The sequence below is a fragment of the Ptychodera flava genome, chromosome 4 (assembly GCF_041260155.1).
Source record: "Ptychodera flava strain L36383 chromosome 4, AS_Pfla_20210202, whole genome shotgun sequence".
NCBI lineage: Eukaryota > Metazoa > Hemichordata > Enteropneusta > Ptychoderidae > Ptychodera > Ptychodera flava.
The window spans coordinates 1,420,851-1,442,717 of record NC_091931.1 but is presented as its reverse complement, the minus strand read 5'-3'; the positions used below and the strand labels follow the sequence as shown (position 1 = coordinate 1,442,717).

Here is a 21,867-nt window from a genome sequence, read left to right as displayed (position 1 = left end):
CTAATTAGTCATTGTCAATGTCAGGAAATCAGAAAGGAAAAAATCGCGAGTTACTTCTCTGGCACTTGTATTTTCCAATAACATTAACCATCCAGGACTATGTGCACATGTATCATGTAAACCTCCCTGTGACAGAGATCGAAATCATCCGTTGAGATGGGTCCCGTGTACCGGTAACACGGTTTTTAAAAATCATACAAAGCCAAACTGTTCGGCAAATCCCCGAAAGTGTGCAGTGATTTACTGTAAACCTTTAAAAACTGTCCGTAAGCTTTGAAAGTTGCTCATGACGTTTTGCAAAAAAAGTTTATAATCAAGGCAGAGAAATTGCTCCCATGTCTCCGCTGATTATAGAGAGTATGGTAGAGGTCATATTGCCCCCTCTTGAGCTTTACATATGTAAAATAACAAGAAATCATGATGTAAAACAGCACAGGGCTTTAAATTACGCCGGCTCAAATATCACCAAATGTGGACACGACCAAATGTATTCCCCAAAGAGGACTACTTTACACCGTCCCTGGTTTCAGTCGGATTTGGCCAGTGTCAACAACACTTGATGCCCTTGATATGCTAGTGGAATGGCATTCTGTTTGCTTTCTTTGATAATCAGAGTAATAACTTTCAGTGCCGCAACTTGTAACATGATTTTCTTTAGAGTGAACCAACAGTCAAGTGAATGCCTTTGCCCGCATTCCCTGGAAGTTTATTGACCCCTTCTGACAACACTTCAACGCCGTTGGCATGGCGACCGCCCTCCGTGGTTGGAGGTTCATGAGTGGTTGGGGTATTTGTGAACTTTCACCATCACTGCCAAACTCCTCTGCGCGGTAATGCTTGTTATTAATTTTTTGATCTTCATTTCTAGAGACATTACAATTACTCCTCATTTAGAACTTGAGATTCCCTCAATGGAATTTCTTCCTATGCAATTCACGGAACTTGCGTCAGGCCGCCACAAAGCAACTGTGTACAAAACGCCACAATGCGCTGTGGTCGTATTGTAGGTTGAGAGGTGAAGTTGGAAATATAAACCAGACTTTAATCTGCAAACAAACTGTCAACTGCTGATTAACTACTTTAGAATTTGACAAACAGATTATACCTGGAAGTGTCTTTCAGTGTTTATTGAGCAAATATTACCGTCCCCACACTTTGCGACAGGCAGTGGCCGCTGTGATGTAATGATGTAAATTTCTCCATAGACAAAATAGAAGTGTTACTAATCTGTCACTGAATAATTGTACGGCACAAGAAATTATCCTGAAGGCCTGAGAATTATTCCTTCTCTGAGCATTATGGGACGAAACAACTGGTCCTTCGCCACATGCATTTTTGTTGTTGGCATCAGTGATTGTTTTGACGGGGTTTTATGAATTTAATACGACGAACCGAACGTAGAATCTGCTATACTGGTCTTTGTATGCACGATCATTTGTACCCGTTTTCGTGACGTTCAAGAAATCTAAAAAGATGTTAACGGCATTATTTTATCAAGGTATGATTTCATCCGGGTCATTGCATTATTCCGGTACACCAAAATTCACTGCTTTGTGTTTCGTTAGTTTTTAAAAAATAATATTGCAGCCATAAAATTGAACACAAAATAGAAACTGATCTAGACAATCACACTGACACACACCATTCTGAACGAGTCTCGACTGTCCGCGATTCGTCCTTGAAAGAACGCAAAACTACCGTTGTTCAGGGATAGAGTTCACCAAAAGTTCATTCAACTTTGTTGCAGGGGTGTTTCACGTACGCGTCCGTCCTTCCACTCAATCAGTCACATCGCTTCATTGCCAGCTCATAACAGGTCAAATAAAATGCTAATAGTCGTGGTTTCATACATATTTCCATGGTTTTACAGGAGTTATGTATTAAATACAATATTTTATCAGACATAAGGCTTTAAAGTTGCAATATGAATCAAAATTGTCAATTTTCTTTCTCGTAAAACTAAAGCAAATAGACCATACTACGTGGAAGTACTCTTTCTAAGAATTTAAGTAAGCCTCTCACCAATCCCGGCACACAAACACGTTCATTTTGATACTTTGCGGCTGCCTAGAAAAGCTGTTTGTAAACAAACTTTCAAAACAAAAACATTGGCGTTTTCTGCTGTGCACGTGACAAGTACGGTATTATCAAGACTGATGACGTCTCCATAGAGTGCACGTTGGAAGGGCGATGTCGACACAATAACAGAACTTGACATATAGAATGAATAAATCAATAAAAAATTTTGCGTTTGCCTAACTTTGGTAGCGTCACAATGTTTCGGAAATATACATATATCGATATGATAAAGTACAGCTCTACAAATGATCGTGTGATTGGTTTTTATCACCCATACATCAGCGCCGCGCCGTATGCACCCACTGCATGTACTGTGTACGTTCGATCGAGCGTCCAGACCACGTACACCGTTCTGGTTGTGTTCACTGCGTGCCTGACAGCGTTTCCGCAATCCTCTCCCCGTTGCATATTGTTACATTTTTCATATTGAAAGGCGAGGTATCTGCACGCTATATTTTTTGACAGTTTTTCCAACTTCTGTATCATCCTCCACTGCAGAAGATCGGCAACTGACTGTCTTGCCCCTCAGTCTGGTCTTGCATGGCCATTTCATCGCGTCGACGCGTCGTAAATGATACCATGACCATTGATGATGGAGACTGCAGTTTTTCTTTGTTTCCGAAAAATACCTATTTGACCTGAAGGATTCTAGATTATCAACGAATGCTAATGGATCTCAGTGATTTGTTACCTCCATTGAATAATGGAAGGACTACGGCCCGGTTCACATTACAAATCATTGGGTCCGCACGGTGTTAGTAGGTCAACGTTTCATTATATGGATGTTCCGAGGGACTGGCCCGGGTCCTTGCCCGAGGAAACACCGCTGGCTAGCGAAGTTGATCATAACACGGAACTGCCGTTATATACGCCACTTTGAATTACGTCTACACTAGTTCGTCTCCTAACTCCGATCAGAAATGGACTTAAACTTTTGATTGAGTAGTCATCAAAATCACATTTAATGCCCGAAATGCTTGCTCGGGATTTCAATAAGACTTCACTGAGACGAGTTGAAATGGGCTGGGGTAGCAAACGAGCCATGCTTGCATAAGTGACACTGCACTGGCATATTCAACAGACCTTCGTTTTCTTGAGGGTCTATGATTCAACTTCTTGCCAGTAAAAACCTCGCTGGGCCCTATATCGACGCAGACTGCCGGTAGCCTATTCAGCTGTTTGTCAGTGCATCTAAAAAATTTAACCCGGCTTTCGCACTCGCCGTCGAGCATCTGACCAGTGGTGGCTCGGTGGGGGAAAGCATATTTACACAGTGGAGACCGTATCGACCGTACCGTGACGGTGGTTCGCGAGAAACTGTACACACAGTCTGCCTCCTCAACGTGGTGCAGTAGTCACTTGTCACTCTTTTTATGGTTCCATCTTTCGATCTGACCAAACAATGTTTTCCTAGGCTGAATCAGTCAACAGAGACCCCGGGCGCGGGCAGAGACCTTCCTGACCGCTTGTGGGAAGGCCAGGCATGTCGACACGTACACGGTGATGTTGCAACCCGTATGAATCAAATACGCATGCGTATATCAAATAGTAGAAATGACGTTTCAAATTCTGTGCTTTACTCTCGCAAACAGTACGTACCGAAACAGCAATTAATTCGATAATTAAATCAGTTTACTCAAGTTACAGTCATCCCCGTTGTCGAATCTGCAAATGAAATTGTTAAGGATTTTTCTATAAAGTTAAATCTTCGAAATATGAAGGTCAATTCTGATCCATATTGCACAGACGTGGGTGAAATCGGGAGAGCCAGAACTTGGACATCTCGGGAAAGCACGACCTTTGAAGATGACCGTAGTAAGAAAAGCAAGCATTTTAATAAAAAAGTTCTACAAGACTGCATTCCTGATGGGATCATGAACTAATAAAGTGTTCTGATGCGTTCATGTACCATGTATCTTGTCCGGTCTGAGTCATCATCGGCCGGTTGGCTGAGCCTAACCTTTGTATGCGTTGACAATTACGTGTTGTTCAGTTTTGCAACCATTGGTCAGTTTGCATGTGAAAACTTGGTAATTTATCGTATATTATATCTAATATTATGTGAGAATTTTTATCAAATACTTCATGAAAAAAATTTATTCGATTATTAGTTCGGTTACCCATTACATGTCATCTCCATTATCCCTACGAAAGCAGATGAACTCTTGTACAGTTTCGTTAATTCCTCGAAATGTCAAGTCGGAAAAGATTTCAGGTTCAGAATAATATATGGCACGACATCGGAACATATGTTGTTGTTGATACTGTTTTTAGAAATAAATGCAGTGATGGCAATGTTGGAAGGGAATTTCGACTCAGAAAAAGTTATTACAACGTCGGTACATTAGTTCCGGGTGGATATTGGAAAAAGGCCTATGAATGTGAAAATAAAATACGTCAACAACAAAGTTGGATGCGAATTTTCTTCCAGAAAATTGCGACATAGGTTAATTGATACCAAAATTGCAAACATGAAGGCCCATGGGCTTGTAAATTAAATACATTGATAAAGTCAGAAGAGATAATTCAACATTTGAAAACGTGTCCCGATAGCAAATGAAAAAGGCCCATAAAGCTGTAAATGAAATAAATCGATGTCAAAGCCGGTAGAGGCTTTTTTGGTTCAGAAAAGATAATGCGACACTATGATTGGTTAATTCACCCCACTTGAAAGTAAGTAAAGGCATGGGTTTGCACATTTACTACATCGATAACAATGTTGGGAGGAATTGTCTGTTGAAAAAATGACAAGCTTTTTGCGACGTGGGTAATTTTTTCCGAACTGTGCCACTAGAAGTAATTTTCGATAACTAAGGTCCAAAAATCATCCATGTTAAAATAACACGTTACTTAACACTCAACCGCCAAAATCCAAAGACAGTCGTTCCCTCTGCGTGAAATAATACAGACAATAAGAAAACAAGCTTATTACGTTCAAGTATTTTATTTCTTTGATCACACTTACCCTGCCAAAACTGCTCAAGATGTGCACTCTTCGCAATTGTTGACATGTCGTAAACTGTAGCTGCGATGATCGTAGAGGTAAATTCATCTGAACAAAGATATTATCGGAGACAGACGCAGATATACTTTGAGACAGTCGCTGATTGGAACTTGCGACAAAAGACTTCCGAGTTCAGACGTACAAGTCGAAGATAGAATTCTTAGACACTCTTATCTGACATAAACGCAACACGCGTGCAACGTGATCAAGTGCGGTACATGGCCTACCACACCACCACGTAGCAGGGTAAAAATGGTCCCACGTAGCCTAATGGGTGAAACTATTGCCCATGGCATGGACGGATCTTACATTTAAGAAGTACAGAATACCAACAAACTTCATAACATTAAAAACACTTCAGTAACAAAATGAAAAGGAGCGAAATGTGTTCGTGAAAATGCAGGGCCATATCTTCCGGGTAGATTTAGAATGACAACGTTATGAACGTTGAGGGCGTGTTCCACCAAACCTATATACGATTTTATCACGCAGGTAATTGTTCCGCGGTATCTTGTAATCTCTCGTGTTTACATATTTGTTCACGCGGACGTTACCGCTAATTGATCTATATAAACATGGGGTATTTCGGCGTGACGTGGTCAACTTACATCTGTCCGGTAGGGTATGTATGTATGTATTTGTGTTTGTGTAGTATGTCCGTCAACATCAAAAACTCGCGAACTGCTGCACTTTTTAGCTTGGTATTTGATCTGTGGATGCATCCTGGGTTATAGATGGGATTTTGTTCAAATGAAGTTTGCATTGCCAAAATTATGCAAGTGAGCTTAAAAAATGTGAAAATGGTCAAGAATTAATAACTCAAAAACGGCTGTTTTGATTGCTTTGAAAATTTGTGTGCTAGTACCTGAATTTTTTGGTCATTTTTCTGACTTTACATTAAAAATTATTCTCTGAAACCGCCGGCCAAATTGCTCTCAAATTTTGGTTGGATGTTTGCAAGGGTGTTACCCTTCTAAATTGTTAAGATTACAACAAAATTGGAAAAATTACTGATTTGGGCAATTTTCTCATTTTTGGTCAAAAAATCTTAAAAAATATTTTCTTTTTGAAGCCGTTGGACGGACAGCTTTTATATTTGGTATGTAGATCTCCAGGGATGACAATAGTTAGATATGTGGAAATTGTCCAGTAATATACAAATTTGTATTTTTTAAGACAGTTTTGTCATTTTTGGTCAAGAAAACTTGTTCTCAAAATTACTTGTGTGATAGCTTTGTACAAAAGTCCCGAGGGATGTTATGAGATAAATTTTCTGCTCAAAGTGTTGGGAAACCCCCAAATTTGTATATTTTAGGTAATTTTCTTTTGTGACCTTAAATGACCTACACCAACCCAGGATATGTTGTGAGACAGTTTTGAAGGCTGTGAACATAATTTTGTCATATTTAATATCAATTTGTAGTAAAATTTGATCCAGAAAACAAAGCTGAGGTAAATTTTTTCATCGCGAACCAATTTTTGCAACTTTTGCATGTAAGACACACGAGAACTGATGAGAAATTTTGATCCAGGATAATTCCAGATGTCGTAATCCCCCCACAGTGGAAGGCATTTCACTATGTGTAACTGATTTAACGATGCGACTCAGGTTCAAAGGTCAATTTTAGCAATTTTTTTTTATTTCAAATTTCGAACCACTGACACGTGATCTTTCTTTTGGGGAAAGGTGTTTAGTCACATCGTACCGGGAAATTCCTGAAATATTACTAAAATGGCAAACTATCAGCTACATCGCATGCCATTATTTCCCTTTTGTCTTAACGGTCGCGGATTACCGACCACGATATCTTTGATAAACACGCAGAGATTACGTATAGGCTTGGTGGTATAGTGCGCATGCGCTAGCTTCAACGTTATGCTCAGCGTTTTGAACTCCGCAGGTATCGGTACGGCAAACACGTCGAGCAGACCAAAGCCGGCGCTCGCGCTCCGTACCGTCGAAAAAGCAAGCAAGGTCCACAAAAGCGGACCTGAAAAAGACAGCAACGTGCGCAAAGGTCGATTTAAATGTAAAACAGTCCGACTTTGGCTCATACTCCCTGCAATAATGATCAAGAATGCAGTGAAGAGTTAGATTTGGCCGAGGACGCAGACGATAACGGAGACGTGCTCAGTTCAACAACTATGAAAGTATTTGACACGCTGCTTTTCGAACATATTAGGCTATGCTGATTACATACCCGAGTCCAAAAATTAGGCTGAGCGAGATGAAACTTCTGTTAGTTGCGATAATTTTATCACTCTTGCTGTACATGCTTGGTGTTAGTATCGTGTTCTTTTATATTTTTAAACTCGAGTTTTCTATCGTGCAGTCTTTTCGTGTCTGCTGAGAAACCTTGAACAATACCGTACCCGACATCACGCGACATTTATGTCAAGGAGTTTCCCAAGCCAGTGCAGGAGTTTATACACACATAATGTAGATTCACAAGAGCAAGTTCACTGATCTGCTAATTTTTCGAAACGAAATGCAAATATTTTTTTTATTTCATGCCTTTTCTTTCTTTAAATATAACCCAAAAATTAAATTACGTCAAACGTGAATTGCGAGGGTTCACAAATCATTCTTGTGTGCGTGTTGTCTAAACTTATCAATTACCCGCAGACTCCACAGCTGCTAGCTGGACCTCAACACTGAACGTAAACAAGCCCGGCTCAACTTCTAGAAGTGCTGAAACTAGCAATTTTTGCTGTATGAGGTCAGTCATCGAAAGTTTGACTAAAAGTAAAAATCTCCGAAATAATTATGTGTGCGCTGGTATTGCGCAAGTCGAGTGACTCCACTGTAAACTAGTCGATACTCTGTCTCTCGGAACACGCTGTCGATGACAGCCTGCACTGTTCTACGCTACGGCGTGATTATTATTAGTTTGATAAAATCGGTACAAGAACACATATAAATAAAGTTTGAAAAAATAACACGAGTCAATCTCTCCCGTTGTAACAAAGGGCGACAAGTTTGCAGTGCGGTGCAAAAGCTAAGAAAATACGACAGACATTTTATGATGTCAAGAGTTACGTGTGTTCGTCTCATCTTGAGGTAGGAAAACTAGCAAGTGACGTCCCGATCGCACAGTGTCGGCGCTAACATGAACTTGACAATCACTTTTCACAAAGAACATGCATAAATTGCCGATCGCGAGACAGGAAGTAGACAACTTGAGTCAAGAACAAGTGAATGCCCGACGGATCGCGCGACGACAGCACATAAGTCTCGATCGGATAGACTTTTTTACGCAAGTTTCGACGTCTTCGTCTTGACTGTGAGCTCTGGTAACCAGATTGTAACCGTTGAGACAACAGTATACAGTTAATCTACTAGTTAAACGTTCCAAAAATGGATTAAATCGCTAAGTACCCCTCTGTGTTTGTTGTGTGAATACCACCCACTGCTGGCACTAAGCATTTGCCAGTTCAGTGTGTAATTTCTTTCTATTTTCACACGATCTGCAATCCTAAACATATTCAAAATTCCCAAAACTGACTCTAAATATTTTAACTTAGTCCTGGTGTAAGAAAATTCGCAGAAAATAGTGCGCGAGTCGGACTTCTTGGTCACAATGTGTGACGCATAGGTCGTTTACACAAATCGTCGATTTTCTCAGTTCCGTTTTTGGCAGTGCGTACATTATTCAAATAAGTATAAGTCGGCGGCGCCTGGACAGACTAGCCTGATTTTTCACCTGTGGACAGTGAATGAATATATCTGAAAGACGTGTCTCAGATTTCCGATAAAGGGCCTGGAAGTGAAGATATCCTGACAAACGTGAACAAAGGCCGATAATTTATGCAAAAACGTCAAGTTGACACTTTGAAGGTGCATTGTGCGAAAACAAAAGCGAATTCAAAAATCCAGGACACAGTTTTTTGCCCAGTATACCCAGCCGTCGATTGCCGTAAACAGATCACCAAGGCCGATTGGAGATTTGTACTTACACTTTTTTGAGTAAAAAAACTAAAAAACACGTGTTTTTGAGTAAAACAGCCGTATGCGCACTGTTTTTGAAAAACTAACAAATTTTCTGAACTCTTCGGTGACCGAGCAGATAAAAAAAGTACCACATGTCGGGTGTGTGACCACGTCTTCTTTGTGAAAATGAGGATTGAAAATAAGTGACAATGAACCTGAGTCGCTACCTTAAGTGCTGTTTACATTCGGAAGATAGCACTCATAGCATTAATTTAAACATCCCCAAGGTTGTAAATACATTTCCTGCCATGCCAGCTGGTCTTATGTAAGGGATGGAACATTTGATATTCAGGAGGGGGTAGGGGATAGAAGATTGATGAGGTGGCGTTACTCTTTACCAGATCCCTTGTACATTTTTTCCCACTCTTTATTTTTTCCCCACTCTCCCACCTTTTCTTTTTGTCAAGCTTCTCTGGCAAATTTTTTGTTGACATTTGCTTATGTATGTAGGATCTGCTTGTCCCATTGCTATAGAAGTTGATTTGCATGTTCGTAAAGATGACCTCCAGTACCTAAGTTACAGACCTTATTTGCTTTTGTCATTCTTGTTTTTCTGGTTTAAATATTTCTTGAATTTACCAATTCAAACCGAATGTGAGCACACTGTCCTTGACGGTATTTTTGTATTTTTGGGTTAATTCCTGCCATTTTTGGTCAAAATATTTGTTTCTCAAAAGTTACTCATCTGATAACTTTGATATTAGGTATACAGGTTCCTGGGTTTTATCTTAATGTAATATATTGAAATTATGATGAAATCATCAATTTTGTATTTTTGCAGCTAATTTTGCCATTTTTGGTCAGGCCATCCTGAAATGAGCTATCAAAGATATCCCCCTTCTTCATCAATACATGTGTCACAAAAAGTTATTCTCTACATAACACAGCAGAGCTCTGTCAACTGTTGGGTCGCTTGTTTTTAGCTTATATTTGGTTTTATATATAAATACCAAAAAGAGCTTATATGATGAGTCTGAGTGGCGTCTGTATGTCTGTATATTTGTGGGTATGTATGTGCGGATGTATGTCCGTCACACACAAAGGCTCCCATACCGCCAAAGCTACCATCTAAGTATTTGGTGTACGGGTAGATGTAGGGGTTGAGATGTGAATTTGTTCAAATGAACACATCAGTGTCAAAAATGTGCTAATGAGGTAAGAAAAAGGGAAATACTGCAAGTGTGCAGGAGTGGTGGCAGTGAACTGAATCAGCCCACACATCTGAATAAGAGGATTTTGACCTTTAACCTATTTGTATGCAGGGTACCTATTATGTTTGGGAGTGGTAGCAGTAACTGAAACAGCTAATTGGTCATTTCCTGTCATTGTTTATGAACTGTGACATATTAACAGATCTGCTGAAACCATGGATGTCTATTTTTGTACATCCATATGGTTGAAAGATTCTCTGCTATGCATGTTGCTAAAGTTGACCTTCAGTACCTAAAGTTTCAGACCTTATTTACTTTTGTCATTCTTAATTTTCTGGTTTAAATATTTCTTGTTAATTTTCTGGTTGTAACGTATAATTTTCCTGTACTGAACAGATAGAAATAACACTTATTGTTGATCTTTGGTATGTACCAATTCTGATCAAATTTGAGCGACACCGTATAATTGCGTTATTTTTTCAAAACCGCTGGTCAGACAGCTTTAATATTTGGTTTAAAGGTCCCTAGGATGACCTTAGTGAGATAATTCATACAGTGAGGAAATACTTAATTTTGTATCCATGTCTATAGTAGCTTCAGGGACTTTGGCTCTATGTTTAAAAATATATAGTATGATGGGGTTTTCCTGTCGTCTTAGATGAGGAATAATGCTTTGAAAAAAACTGTGTTGGCAACGTGCAGCTCCATCTTAAGTGAAACGTACTTGGCATGTGTATTTGTCACAGGTATTTTAATTTATAGTTTTGTTTGTAGCAAAGTATGGTTATTTTGTAATATTACAGTGACTTTATCCTCATAAAAAGGGTGCATTTAAGTGCATGAGAAGTATGTTTGTCTATTTCAAGTATTTGGAATATGAGTTCGTAGAAATTGGTAAATACATTAATATCAGGCAGTCAATATCAACCCTGCTGATGACAAACCTATGATTTCTTGAACAGGTTGGGAGAGTATTTTACGATGCAAAACAACTTTGTCAAGATGACTGTTATGTTGGATTGCCTACTTCAACTGCAGGTAATTTGTAGAACCCCTTGTTATTGCAAAGATTAGCCCACTTGCCACTTAGCTTTTGTCTATAACTTTGCTAGGGTAAGCTTTCGTGTTGCTTTATACTGGTGAGAGTACACAGTAGTTAATGAGTGGCCAAGTGACCTGTTCCCATTGGATATACCCTCCAGTGTTACAAGCAGTCTAGCAGTTTGATGACACAAGCAAACTATGTAGGACATTGTTGCTCCGCAAAATGGTCGGGAAATGCAATGCATTTCTATTGTCCTGATTCGCGTTGCAATTCCATTACACTGTTTATTGGCGTAAAGGGATTACCGCAATTTGGTCTGACATTAGCATAAATGATGACGACATTTTTACCTGACGTGCAATGAACTGAAGGACAATGCACATGCGTTACATAGGCAAAAGGGGCCGTGGTTTGACAAGACTACACTTGCTGTCACTACCAATGTAATGATAACGACCATGATTTCATTTTTAGTTTCCACGGACGAAGTCCGGGGGAACTTATAGATTGGGTCATGTCCGTCCGTCCGTCCGTCCGTCCGTCCGTTCACGCAGATATCTCAGACATGCCCTGGTCAATTTCTTTCAAACTTTGCACAAGGATAGTACCCTACCCCATACAGATGCACGTCGATTTGTTTCACAATGTGATCAAATTTGGCCTGTAAGAGGACTTTTTAGTTTACACCTCCATAGACTCCCATGTATAAGGCACTTCTCCATAGACTCCCATGTATATAAGTCAGTTCTGCATAGAATCCCATGTATAAGGCCAAGTAAAATAAAAATTTAGTTTCTCATCGTATTCATATTGCAAAAAGGATGCAGTGACACAGTTTTTAGCCCCACGAATGAAGTCCAGGGGGCTTATAGATTGGGTCATGTCCCTCCATTCAGGCAGATATCTCAGATATTTTGACAAAATGTCACATGACCTCGATGACCTTTAACCTTGATTATACATATACATGCATAACTCAGTAACTACAAGTTCTATACCCTCCAATTTTGATAGGATATTAGGCCTTAAGATGTCACATATTGTACCTCATTTATTATGCGCATATGTATTTCTTGGCTGGCCAATACAGCTAGAGGTCTGATCTTTTTTCCCGATTTAGAACCATAACTTAGACATGCCTCATGTGTTTCAAATTGGGAACAACGACATAGACCTATGTGCCCATAGATCTCAACATATACACTCCAGTGATACTTCTTAATGACCACATTTCCCTGCCCAATCAAGACTAATACTCCTATTATAAGTGGGGACTATGTCATTGTCAATGACTTGTTTTTGATGACAAGAGACATCGATTTCAACAACATTTCAGAGGAACAGAGTGAAGAGGTTGACAGTGTTTGGAATCTAGCTTTAAGTTTAAAACGATCTTCACATGCCCCCGTCTGCGAAAAGGAGTACATAAGCGCCAGCGGTTTTCGAGGACATAGGATGTCAAAATAAAAATGCCTTTTCTAAAATGTCCATTTTTTGCTCACGTGTTTACACACGTGAGCATATGGTTTAGCGATGTGTGTGTGTGTGTGTGTGTCTGTCTGTCTGTCTGTCTGTATACCCGATATCTCAAGAACTGCTGAAGGGATGTCAACCAAATTTGGTACACAGCTTCAGGATCTAAATGGCCAGAACTGAAAAGGTTTTGGTGGGCGTGGCTTGGATATTAAAGGGACATTATTTGTATCTTTTGACCTTATATTGTTGCAAACGAGAAGTTGATAATGTTGTTCGACTTATTGAAAGATGTCTAAAGAACGGTCGACCATAGACAGTTTCCATCCCGTTTGCGTACACTGTATAGAAAAACCTTGGGTCAGAGGTTAATGGTGGGCTACCATTGACCTGCGATCAGACCACACTGCTAACTGCTATCTAGGCCGCTGTAAGCATCCGCGTGTAAAAAAATAAACCATATGAAGTGAAAGTCGAGAGCGCAGTGTAGCAGTTTCGGGATTCCCTATTACCAATGCCGTTTGCTCAGTTACAGTTTGATGGTCAGTTTTTCATGGAGATCTTCACGACCAATCCTGCTCTTAGATACACCATTCTTTGCTGCTACAGAGCACATTTTTGTAATGGGCATTTCAAATGCCTACAAGGTGCAAGAAGCTGACGACTCGGACAAGGCCTATTTTTTCGTCTCGTTTGTACCTCCCACAGTCCCTTGTGGGCTATTCAGCTCTGGGACTATTCGCCCCATAGACGAGTGTATATAAGCGAGAAACAACCCAAGTCTGGAAACAGAATGGCTATAAAAACCACGCCATGTCACATTCCGTGTCCGATTTCACTGTGAAAATTAGCAAGTTCATCTATCATTTAACCGTCAATCGTTCCCTATCATTCTCAAAATTCAAACCTGGTACTTAATTTGCTTCAAAAACGCTTGTTTCGTGTGATTTTCGGCCGAATTTGATGGACACATCGTCAAAATATAAGCGTGAGCAACTTGCTACTTTTCACAGTAAAATCGAACGTCGAAGATGACATGGTGGCACAATCCCTACACGACATAGCCATTTCATTTCCTGACTTAGGTTGTTTCTCGCTTATGTACACTCGTCTATGGGGCGAATAGTCCCAGAGCTGAATAGCGCACGAGGGACTGTGGTACCTCCATATGTAGACTTGCTCAAAGCCTGTGGGCATAGAAATATCAAACAGAGTACAATGAAGGGATAAACTTCAGTAGACAGTCACGTTATTGTCGAGGTGATCGCGAAATTGAAGCATATACAACAGAGGGGCCTCTACTGTCTATGATTGAAGCTGCTTTGGCGACTGACACGTACATCATGTACATTGTTAGGTGAAAGCCAGCTCTGCGTGGCAGGGTTGTGCCAAATCGCTGGCAGCACCTCGGTTGCGGCGTGCAGTTTCTCCACCAAAAACAACCCATTTTTAATCCCAAACTCGCACTGAGTTTCGTTTTCGAGCACACCCGGCTCGCCTGGGTACATGATTAGCCCTGCGTACAGGTCTTTGTGTTCCCGGCGTTATACGGTGAGGAGGCAGTATGACGCCGGGAACACACAAACCTGTATGCAGGGCTAGGTACACAATGTGCTCAGCTGCGCTTCTAAACTTACGCAAAACCCACTTTTGGGAGTGGGTCGGAGGCACGGAGGCCGTAAGCGATGTATAGGGTCTAGGCAACTGTCATTGCGATGTACTCACTTTTGGTTTGAATGCGATGCAACTGATACAAATAAGTACACGATGCGTAGAGAATAACAACATTCGAACAGATCTTGTGTATCGAGAGGTGACTCCAATCGCGAGCAGCATCAATCGACAGTACAGTACCCGCTCGGCGCGGTGTCATGATGTCACACCGTGCACAGTTCAGTCCGAGTGTGATGTTTCCAAGTTCAACAAGTCGTCGCAGGCCGCTTGAAATGGTATAAGGTGAACCGGTTATACACAATAGATGAATCACAGGGTCAGACATTTGACGATAGTGGAAATAAACCAATCACATGGCATGCGGCATTAATGTCAATGGACTTGATTAGACAATTAGATCATCCATTATCTGACTCTGAGTGAAGCTTTCGTATGCGGAAGTAAGATAGCGAGGCAAGTTCGCGTTATAGATTCGCCCTTAATTGAAGCGTAGATCACATTTTCACATGTAACTTTTTATAATTCTGTGTAAAAGCCGATCATAAAGGGTAAAAGGAAGGATTGGTGTTTGATTTCAACCGGCGATCGTTCCATTTTCTATGTAAACGCCGACAAAAAGGGTGAAAGAAGGGATAACGATATATGTTTTCAACTGACAATCCCCCGTTATCAGGCGGCGAAAAATCGCCGCCAGATGGCTGTTAATGAAAGCCCTGAATTATAGATATGGCTCTGCCATTGAAATACATCTTACCCTGTGATATTATGTGGCTTACGTTAACTGATGATAAATGTTTACAAAGACAACAGGAGCTAACTAATTGAAATGCTGTCTCAAACACGATTGGAACTAATTTGGGATAATTGGATGGTGAATTAGTGTCGATTTAATCTGCAAATGTAAGCTCATCTGCTTTTCTTTTTTTAATGTGTAAAATTGCAACAATCAGCTATACAGCACTTAACAATTTTGATAAATTTAAAAAAATATGAAGATCCAATTATCCCAAATTAGTAGTTCCAATCGTGTTCTCATTTCCTATCGAAATGAGTTTTAAAAAACCCTCTACATGGGACTGTCAAATAATTGAAAGCAAAACTGGATAACTGGCCAGGAAATGAAGATATAAATTTTAATTGGCAAAACATGCTGTGTACATAGATCATTATACCAGGTTATAACAGTATTGAAAGTCATTTCGCATTTTCATGTCAGCTAATTCATAATTTGCATTGCCAATAAGCTTTCACAGTTTGGCATATATTGCTTGAAAGACTTGACCAAAGGCAATTACACATGCTATATTAAGTGGTGATACAATGACAGTACTCAAATAAATTATTTTATTTCAGCTAATTAATATTTGAATACTTAATAACCTTTAGCATTGATCTGTGGTGAATTTTGTTCATTATGTTGATCATAACACTTTCAGTGAAGTTGCAAACATGTAGCAAAGGTTCAAATTTGCACATAAATGCAATATATAATGAAACACGTGAGCATTTTCAGTTCATATCTGGTCGTATTTGTAGCAGCATTGTTTTAAAACTACCTGGAGACCTGAGTGACACATCAAACATGTGGCCTGGTAGGGCTTCATGACACGTGAGAAAAATTGCTAATGGGGCTTGAATCAAAACAATATTTTTCACGTGAAATTCCCACCAGTGGATATGTTTAATCAGGCCACAGAGAGAACCGCTGAGCTAAATCTCCACTCCCAAAAAAAGAGTGGTTCAATAGCCGGCTAAGTTGTTACATTTTTCTGACTGAGACTGCTCCACACGTTGTAGAGTTCGTGAAGCACTCACACACGCATGCTCACTATCACACATCGCACATACAAACTTTATCGAGGCGAAGAAACGAATTTCATCGCTTTAACTGGGCGAATGATAACCTCGGGGACAATTCTGTCCACCAGCAGAGTTACCAACCCAGGATAGAAAATACGGCTAAATGACTTTCGATATTGTTTTAACCAGGTATAATCATCAATGTACATAGCATGTTTTGCCAACTTTGATCAAGTAAATCCCAGTATATATCCCTAATAAGCAAAGTTCATTAATATGTAAATTAGGAATTGACTTAAGTAAAAATGCTTAATGATTGTCAATAATGTTGTATCATGGTATCTGCAATATATGTAGCAAGTTTTGTCAACTTTGATCAAGTCAATTCAGATATATATCTCTAATTAGGAAAGTTCATTAAATATGCAAATTAGGTATTGGCTGAAGAGAAAATGCTTAATGACTTTCAATGATATTGTATTATAGTGTCTTTAATGTAATTAGCAACTTTCATCAAATTTGATCAAGTCAATTCAGATAAATATCCCTAATTATAAAAATTCATTTAATATGCAAATTAGGAATTGGCTGAAGTAAAAATGTCTTTTGACTTTCAATAATGTTATATCACAGTATCTTTGATGTATATATATAGCAAGTTTCAACAACTACAATCAAGTTAATTCAGATATATATCCCTAATTGGGAAAGTTCATTAAATATGCAAATTCGGAATTGGCTGAAGTAAAAATGCTTAAAGACTTTCAAAAATGTTGTATCATAGTAGCTCTAAATACATGTAGCAAGTTTCATCAACATCGGTCCAGTCAATTCAAATATATATCCCTAATTAGCAAAGTTCATTAAATGTGCAAATTAGGAATTCGGCTAAAGTTAAAACGCTTATTGACTTTCAATAATGTTAAATAATAGTATCTTTAATATACATACCAAGTTTCGTCAATTTTGATCAAGTCAAATCAGACATATATCCCTAATTAGGAAAGTTCATTAAATATGCAAATTAGCAACTGTCTTTCATGAAACCCCTGAATGGTTCTCACTGCTGATATATCTTGATTTGATCAACATTTGTAGCAAATCTCATCTAATTATGTGTAGTCGTTTTTAATGTATATCCGTTTTTTCAAAAATCATTAATTATGCAAATGAGTAAAAAGTATGCAAGCCACACCCACCAAAAACAAATTAGTTCTTGCCATTTGCTAACTGAATATATGTACCAGATTTGATTCTGATCTGACAAGCCGTTTTTGAGATATCAGACCAACAGACAGACAGACAGACAGATACATGGACACACAGACAGACAGACAGACAGACATCGCTGCAACATATGCTCACGTGTGTAAACACGTGAGCAAAAAACTGGGCTGATCAGTTTAATTAGTCCCCACGGACACTGTCTAGGGGGACTTATAGGTTTGGTTACTTCCGTCCGTCCGTCTGTTCACGCAGACATCTAGAGATGCCTGGAGTCATTTCATTCAAACTTGGTACAAGGATTACTTCATATGTCATTCATATGCACGTCAATTTATTTTGTGATACTATCCAATATGGCCACCATGCGGCCATTCTGTTGCAATTTTTCCATGTACGGAGCCATAACTTAGGCATATCTCAGCCGATTTTATTCAAAGTTGGTACAAGGATATTGATCTATATCATACGTATGCACATCAATTTGTTTCACGATATGATCCAATATGGCCGCATGGCGGCCATTTTGTTACAATTTTTTCATGTAAGGAGCCATAACTCTGGCATGTCTCAACCGATTTTTTCAAAGTTGGTACAAGGACATTGACCTATGTCATGCATTTACACATTGATTTGTTTTTTGATACGATCCAGTATGGCTGCCGTGCGGCCATTTTGTTATGATTTTTACATGTACAGAGCCATAACTCAGGCACATCTCAACCGATTTTATTCAAAGTTGGTACAAGGACATTGATCTGTATCATACATATGCACGTCAATTTGTTTCATGATATGATCCAATATGGCAGCATGGCGGCCATTTTGTTACAATTTTTTCGTGTGCGGAGCCATAACTCAGGCATATCTCAGCCGATTTTATTCAAAGTTGGCACAAGGACATTGATCTATATCATATGTATGCACGTCGATTGGTTTCACGATATGGTTGCAAAATGGCCGCCAAGCGGCCATATTGTTACAATTTTTTCATGTAAGGAGCCATAACTCAGGCATGTCTCGACTGATTTTTTTCAAAGTTGGTACAAGGACATTGACCTATGTCATGCATTTCCATATTGATCTGTTTTTTGATACGATCCAGTATGGCTGCCATGCAGCCATTTTGTTATGATTTTTTCATGTACGGAGCCATTATTCAAGCATATCTCAACCGATTTTATTCAAAGTTGGTACAAAGACATCGACCAATGTCATGCATATCCACATTGATCTGTTTTTTGATACGATCCAATATGGCCACCATGCAGCCATTTTGTTATGATTTTTTCATGTACGAAGCCATAACTCAGGCACATCTCAACCAATTTTATTCAAAGTTGGTACAAGGACATTGACCTATATCATACATATGCACGTCAATTTGTTTCACGATATGATCCAATATGGCCGCCGCGCGGCCATTTTGTTCCTTTTTTTTCATGTCCGGAGCCATAACATGTATCATCGGATTTAATTCAAAGTTGGTACAAGGACATTGACCTATATCATACATATGCACGTCAATTTGTTTCACGATATGATCCAATATGGCCGCCGCGCGGCCATTTTGTTATTTTTTTTTCATGTACGGAGCCATAACATGTATCATCGGATTTTATTCAAAGTTGGTACAAGGACATTGACCTATGTCATAAATATGCATGTCCATTGGTTTCACAATCCGATGCAAAATGGTTGCCTTGTGGCCATTTTGTTATGATTTTGTCATGTCCTGAGCCATAATTTGGATATGTATCAACTGATGTTTTTCAAAGGTGGTACAAGGACATTGACCTATCATGTCATAAATATGCATGTCTATTGGTTTCATAGTCCAATGCAATATAATGGCTGCCTGGTGGCCATTTTGTTATGATTTTTTCATGTACAGAGCTATAACTCAGACACATTTCCACCAGTATCATTCAAAGTTGGCACAAGGACACTGACCTATGTAATAAATATGCACATCAATTTGTTTCACAGTATGTAGCAGTATCATGTCAGTTATTGAATTTTCGTATCTAGTCTGATATGTCGAGAAATACTGCATCAAATTTCATGAAACTTGGTACAGATGTTAAGCTCACATTGCTTTAACAGTGAAAAAGACATTTCTCAATGTCAAGTTAATTAATTTGTAATTGCATATGTAATGAACTTTCCTAATTACCGTGGAGTGATATATATCTACAAATACTGCGTTAAAGTTGATGAAACTTGGTACAGATTTTGATCTCATAGTGTTGTAAATACAAATCAATGACACTTAGTGGCATCATTTATATATATGAATTTATTGCAAGTTTGCATTTACATTATGGATTTTTGTTTTTAGGGGGAATGTCCAAAGTACTGCATCAAACTTTATTAGTCCCCACGGACACCGTCCGGGGGGACTTATAAGTTAGGTCATGTCCGTGCATGCGTGCGTGCGTGCGTGCCTGCCTGTGTTCGTGCGTGCGTCCGTCCGTCCGTTCACGCAGATATCTCAGAGATGCAAGAAGCGATTTCATTCAAACTTGGTATAAGGATTACTTTATATGTCATACATATGCACGTCGATTTGTTTTGTGATACGATCCAATGTGGCCGCCAGGCGGCCATTTTTATTATGATTTTTTCATGTAGAGAGCCATAACTCAGACATGTTTCAACCGATTTTATTCAAAGTTGGTACAAGGACATTGACCAATGTCATGGATATGCACGTCAATTAGTTATGTGATACGATCCAATATGGCCACCAGGCGGCCATTTTATTATGATTTTTTCATGTACAGAGCCATAACTCAGACATGTTTCAACCGATTTCATTCAACGTTGGTACAAGGTTATTGACTTATGTCATACATATGTACGTCGATTTGTTATGTGATACGATCCAATATGGCTGCTAGGCAGCCAGTAACGATGTTGTCATGTACAGAGCCATAACTCAGACATGTTTCAACCGATTTTATTCAAAGTTGGTACAAGGAGATTGACTAATGTCATACATATGCATGTCAATTTGTTATGTGATACGATCCAATATGGCTGCCTTCTGGCCATTTTGTTACGATATTTTCATGTACAGAGCCATAATACTCTCAGGCATATCTCAACCGATTTTATTCAAAGTTGGTACAAGGACATTAACCTATGTCATACATATGTATGTCAATTTGTTTCATGATATGATCCAATATGGCTGCATGGCAGCCATTTTGTTACAATTTTTTCGTGTCCTTAGCCAAAACTTGGGCATGTCTCAACTAATTTTATTCACCAAGTTTATTCAAACTTAGTACAAGGACATTGACCTATGTCATACATATGCACATTGATTTGTTTTTATGATACAATCCAATATGGTCGCCGTGTGGCCATTTTTTTCCGATTTTTTCATGTCCGGAACCATAACTCAGACATGTATCAAGCAAATTTATTCAAAGTTGGTACAAGGACATTGAGTTATTTATACATATGTACGTCGATTGGTTTCACGAGATGGTCCAATATGGCCACATGGTAGCAATTTTGTTATGGTTGTTTTAATGTCGAGAGCCATAACTCTGGCAAGTCTCAACTGATCTTATTCAAAGTTGGTACATGTACATTGACTTACGTCATACATATACATGTTGATTTTTTAAACAGTAAGATCAAATATCGCTGCATGGCGGTGATTTTGTTACAGTTTTCAAATGTACAGAGCCATAACTCAGACATATTTCCACCAGTATCATTCAAAGTTGGTACAAGGACATTTACCTATTTCATACATATGCTCGTCAATTTGTTTCACGTCATGTAGCAGTAACATGTCAATTATTGAAGTTTCGTAAGTAGGCTGATATGTCAAGAAATACGTACTGCATCAAATTCATGAACCTTTATACAGATGTTAACTGATGTTAAGCTCACATTGCTTTAGCATTGAAAAAGACATTTATCAGTGTCATTTTAATTAATTTGTAATTGCATAAGTAATGAACTTTCCTAATTAGGGTGATATAGCCACAAATTAATACAACGTCAAATGTGATGAAACTTGATACAGATGTTGATCTCATAGTGTTGTAAATACTGCATCAAACTTTATGAAATATGGTACCAGTGATAATCTGTCAAGTGTTAGAATTGTATGCAAAAATGTTTTGCAACATCCTGTTGATTAATTCCTAGTTGACTCATTTTATGAACTTTAGGATGGTGGCCTACATTGGTTTTATGTTTTCATCACCATGGAACTCATTCTTGGCCATTGAGCGCCATCTGTATCAAAGTATTTTTATCACAAACCTAATTAATGAAGAGGACTCTATCTTCCCTGAGGACATGTAATCAAAGTACACATTAACAAGTGGGGACTGTGTCATCAACGATGACTTGTTTTACATATACTGTAATCACAAGAACAGATATCAGAATGAAACAG

General features: G+C 39.0%; 1 protein-coding gene across 7 annotated transcripts in view; it reads left to right on the top strand.

The window, feature by feature from the left end:
- LOC139130335 (transmembrane protein 131-like) overlaps positions 1–21,867 on the top strand; it is a 273,369-nt gene that overhangs the window by 138,539 nt on the left and 112,963 nt on the right. For all 7 annotated transcript variants that reach the window (XR_011551826.1, XM_070696090.1, XM_070696089.1 and 4 more), the window contains exon 18: positions 11,188–11,263. Coding sequence is in view for 6 of the 7 variants with exons in the window: in XM_070696090.1 (XP_070552191.1) it covers positions 11,188–11,263 (76 nt within the window). In the remaining variant the exon portion in view is untranslated. The remainder of the gene's footprint in view (positions 1–11,187; positions 11,264–21,867) is intronic.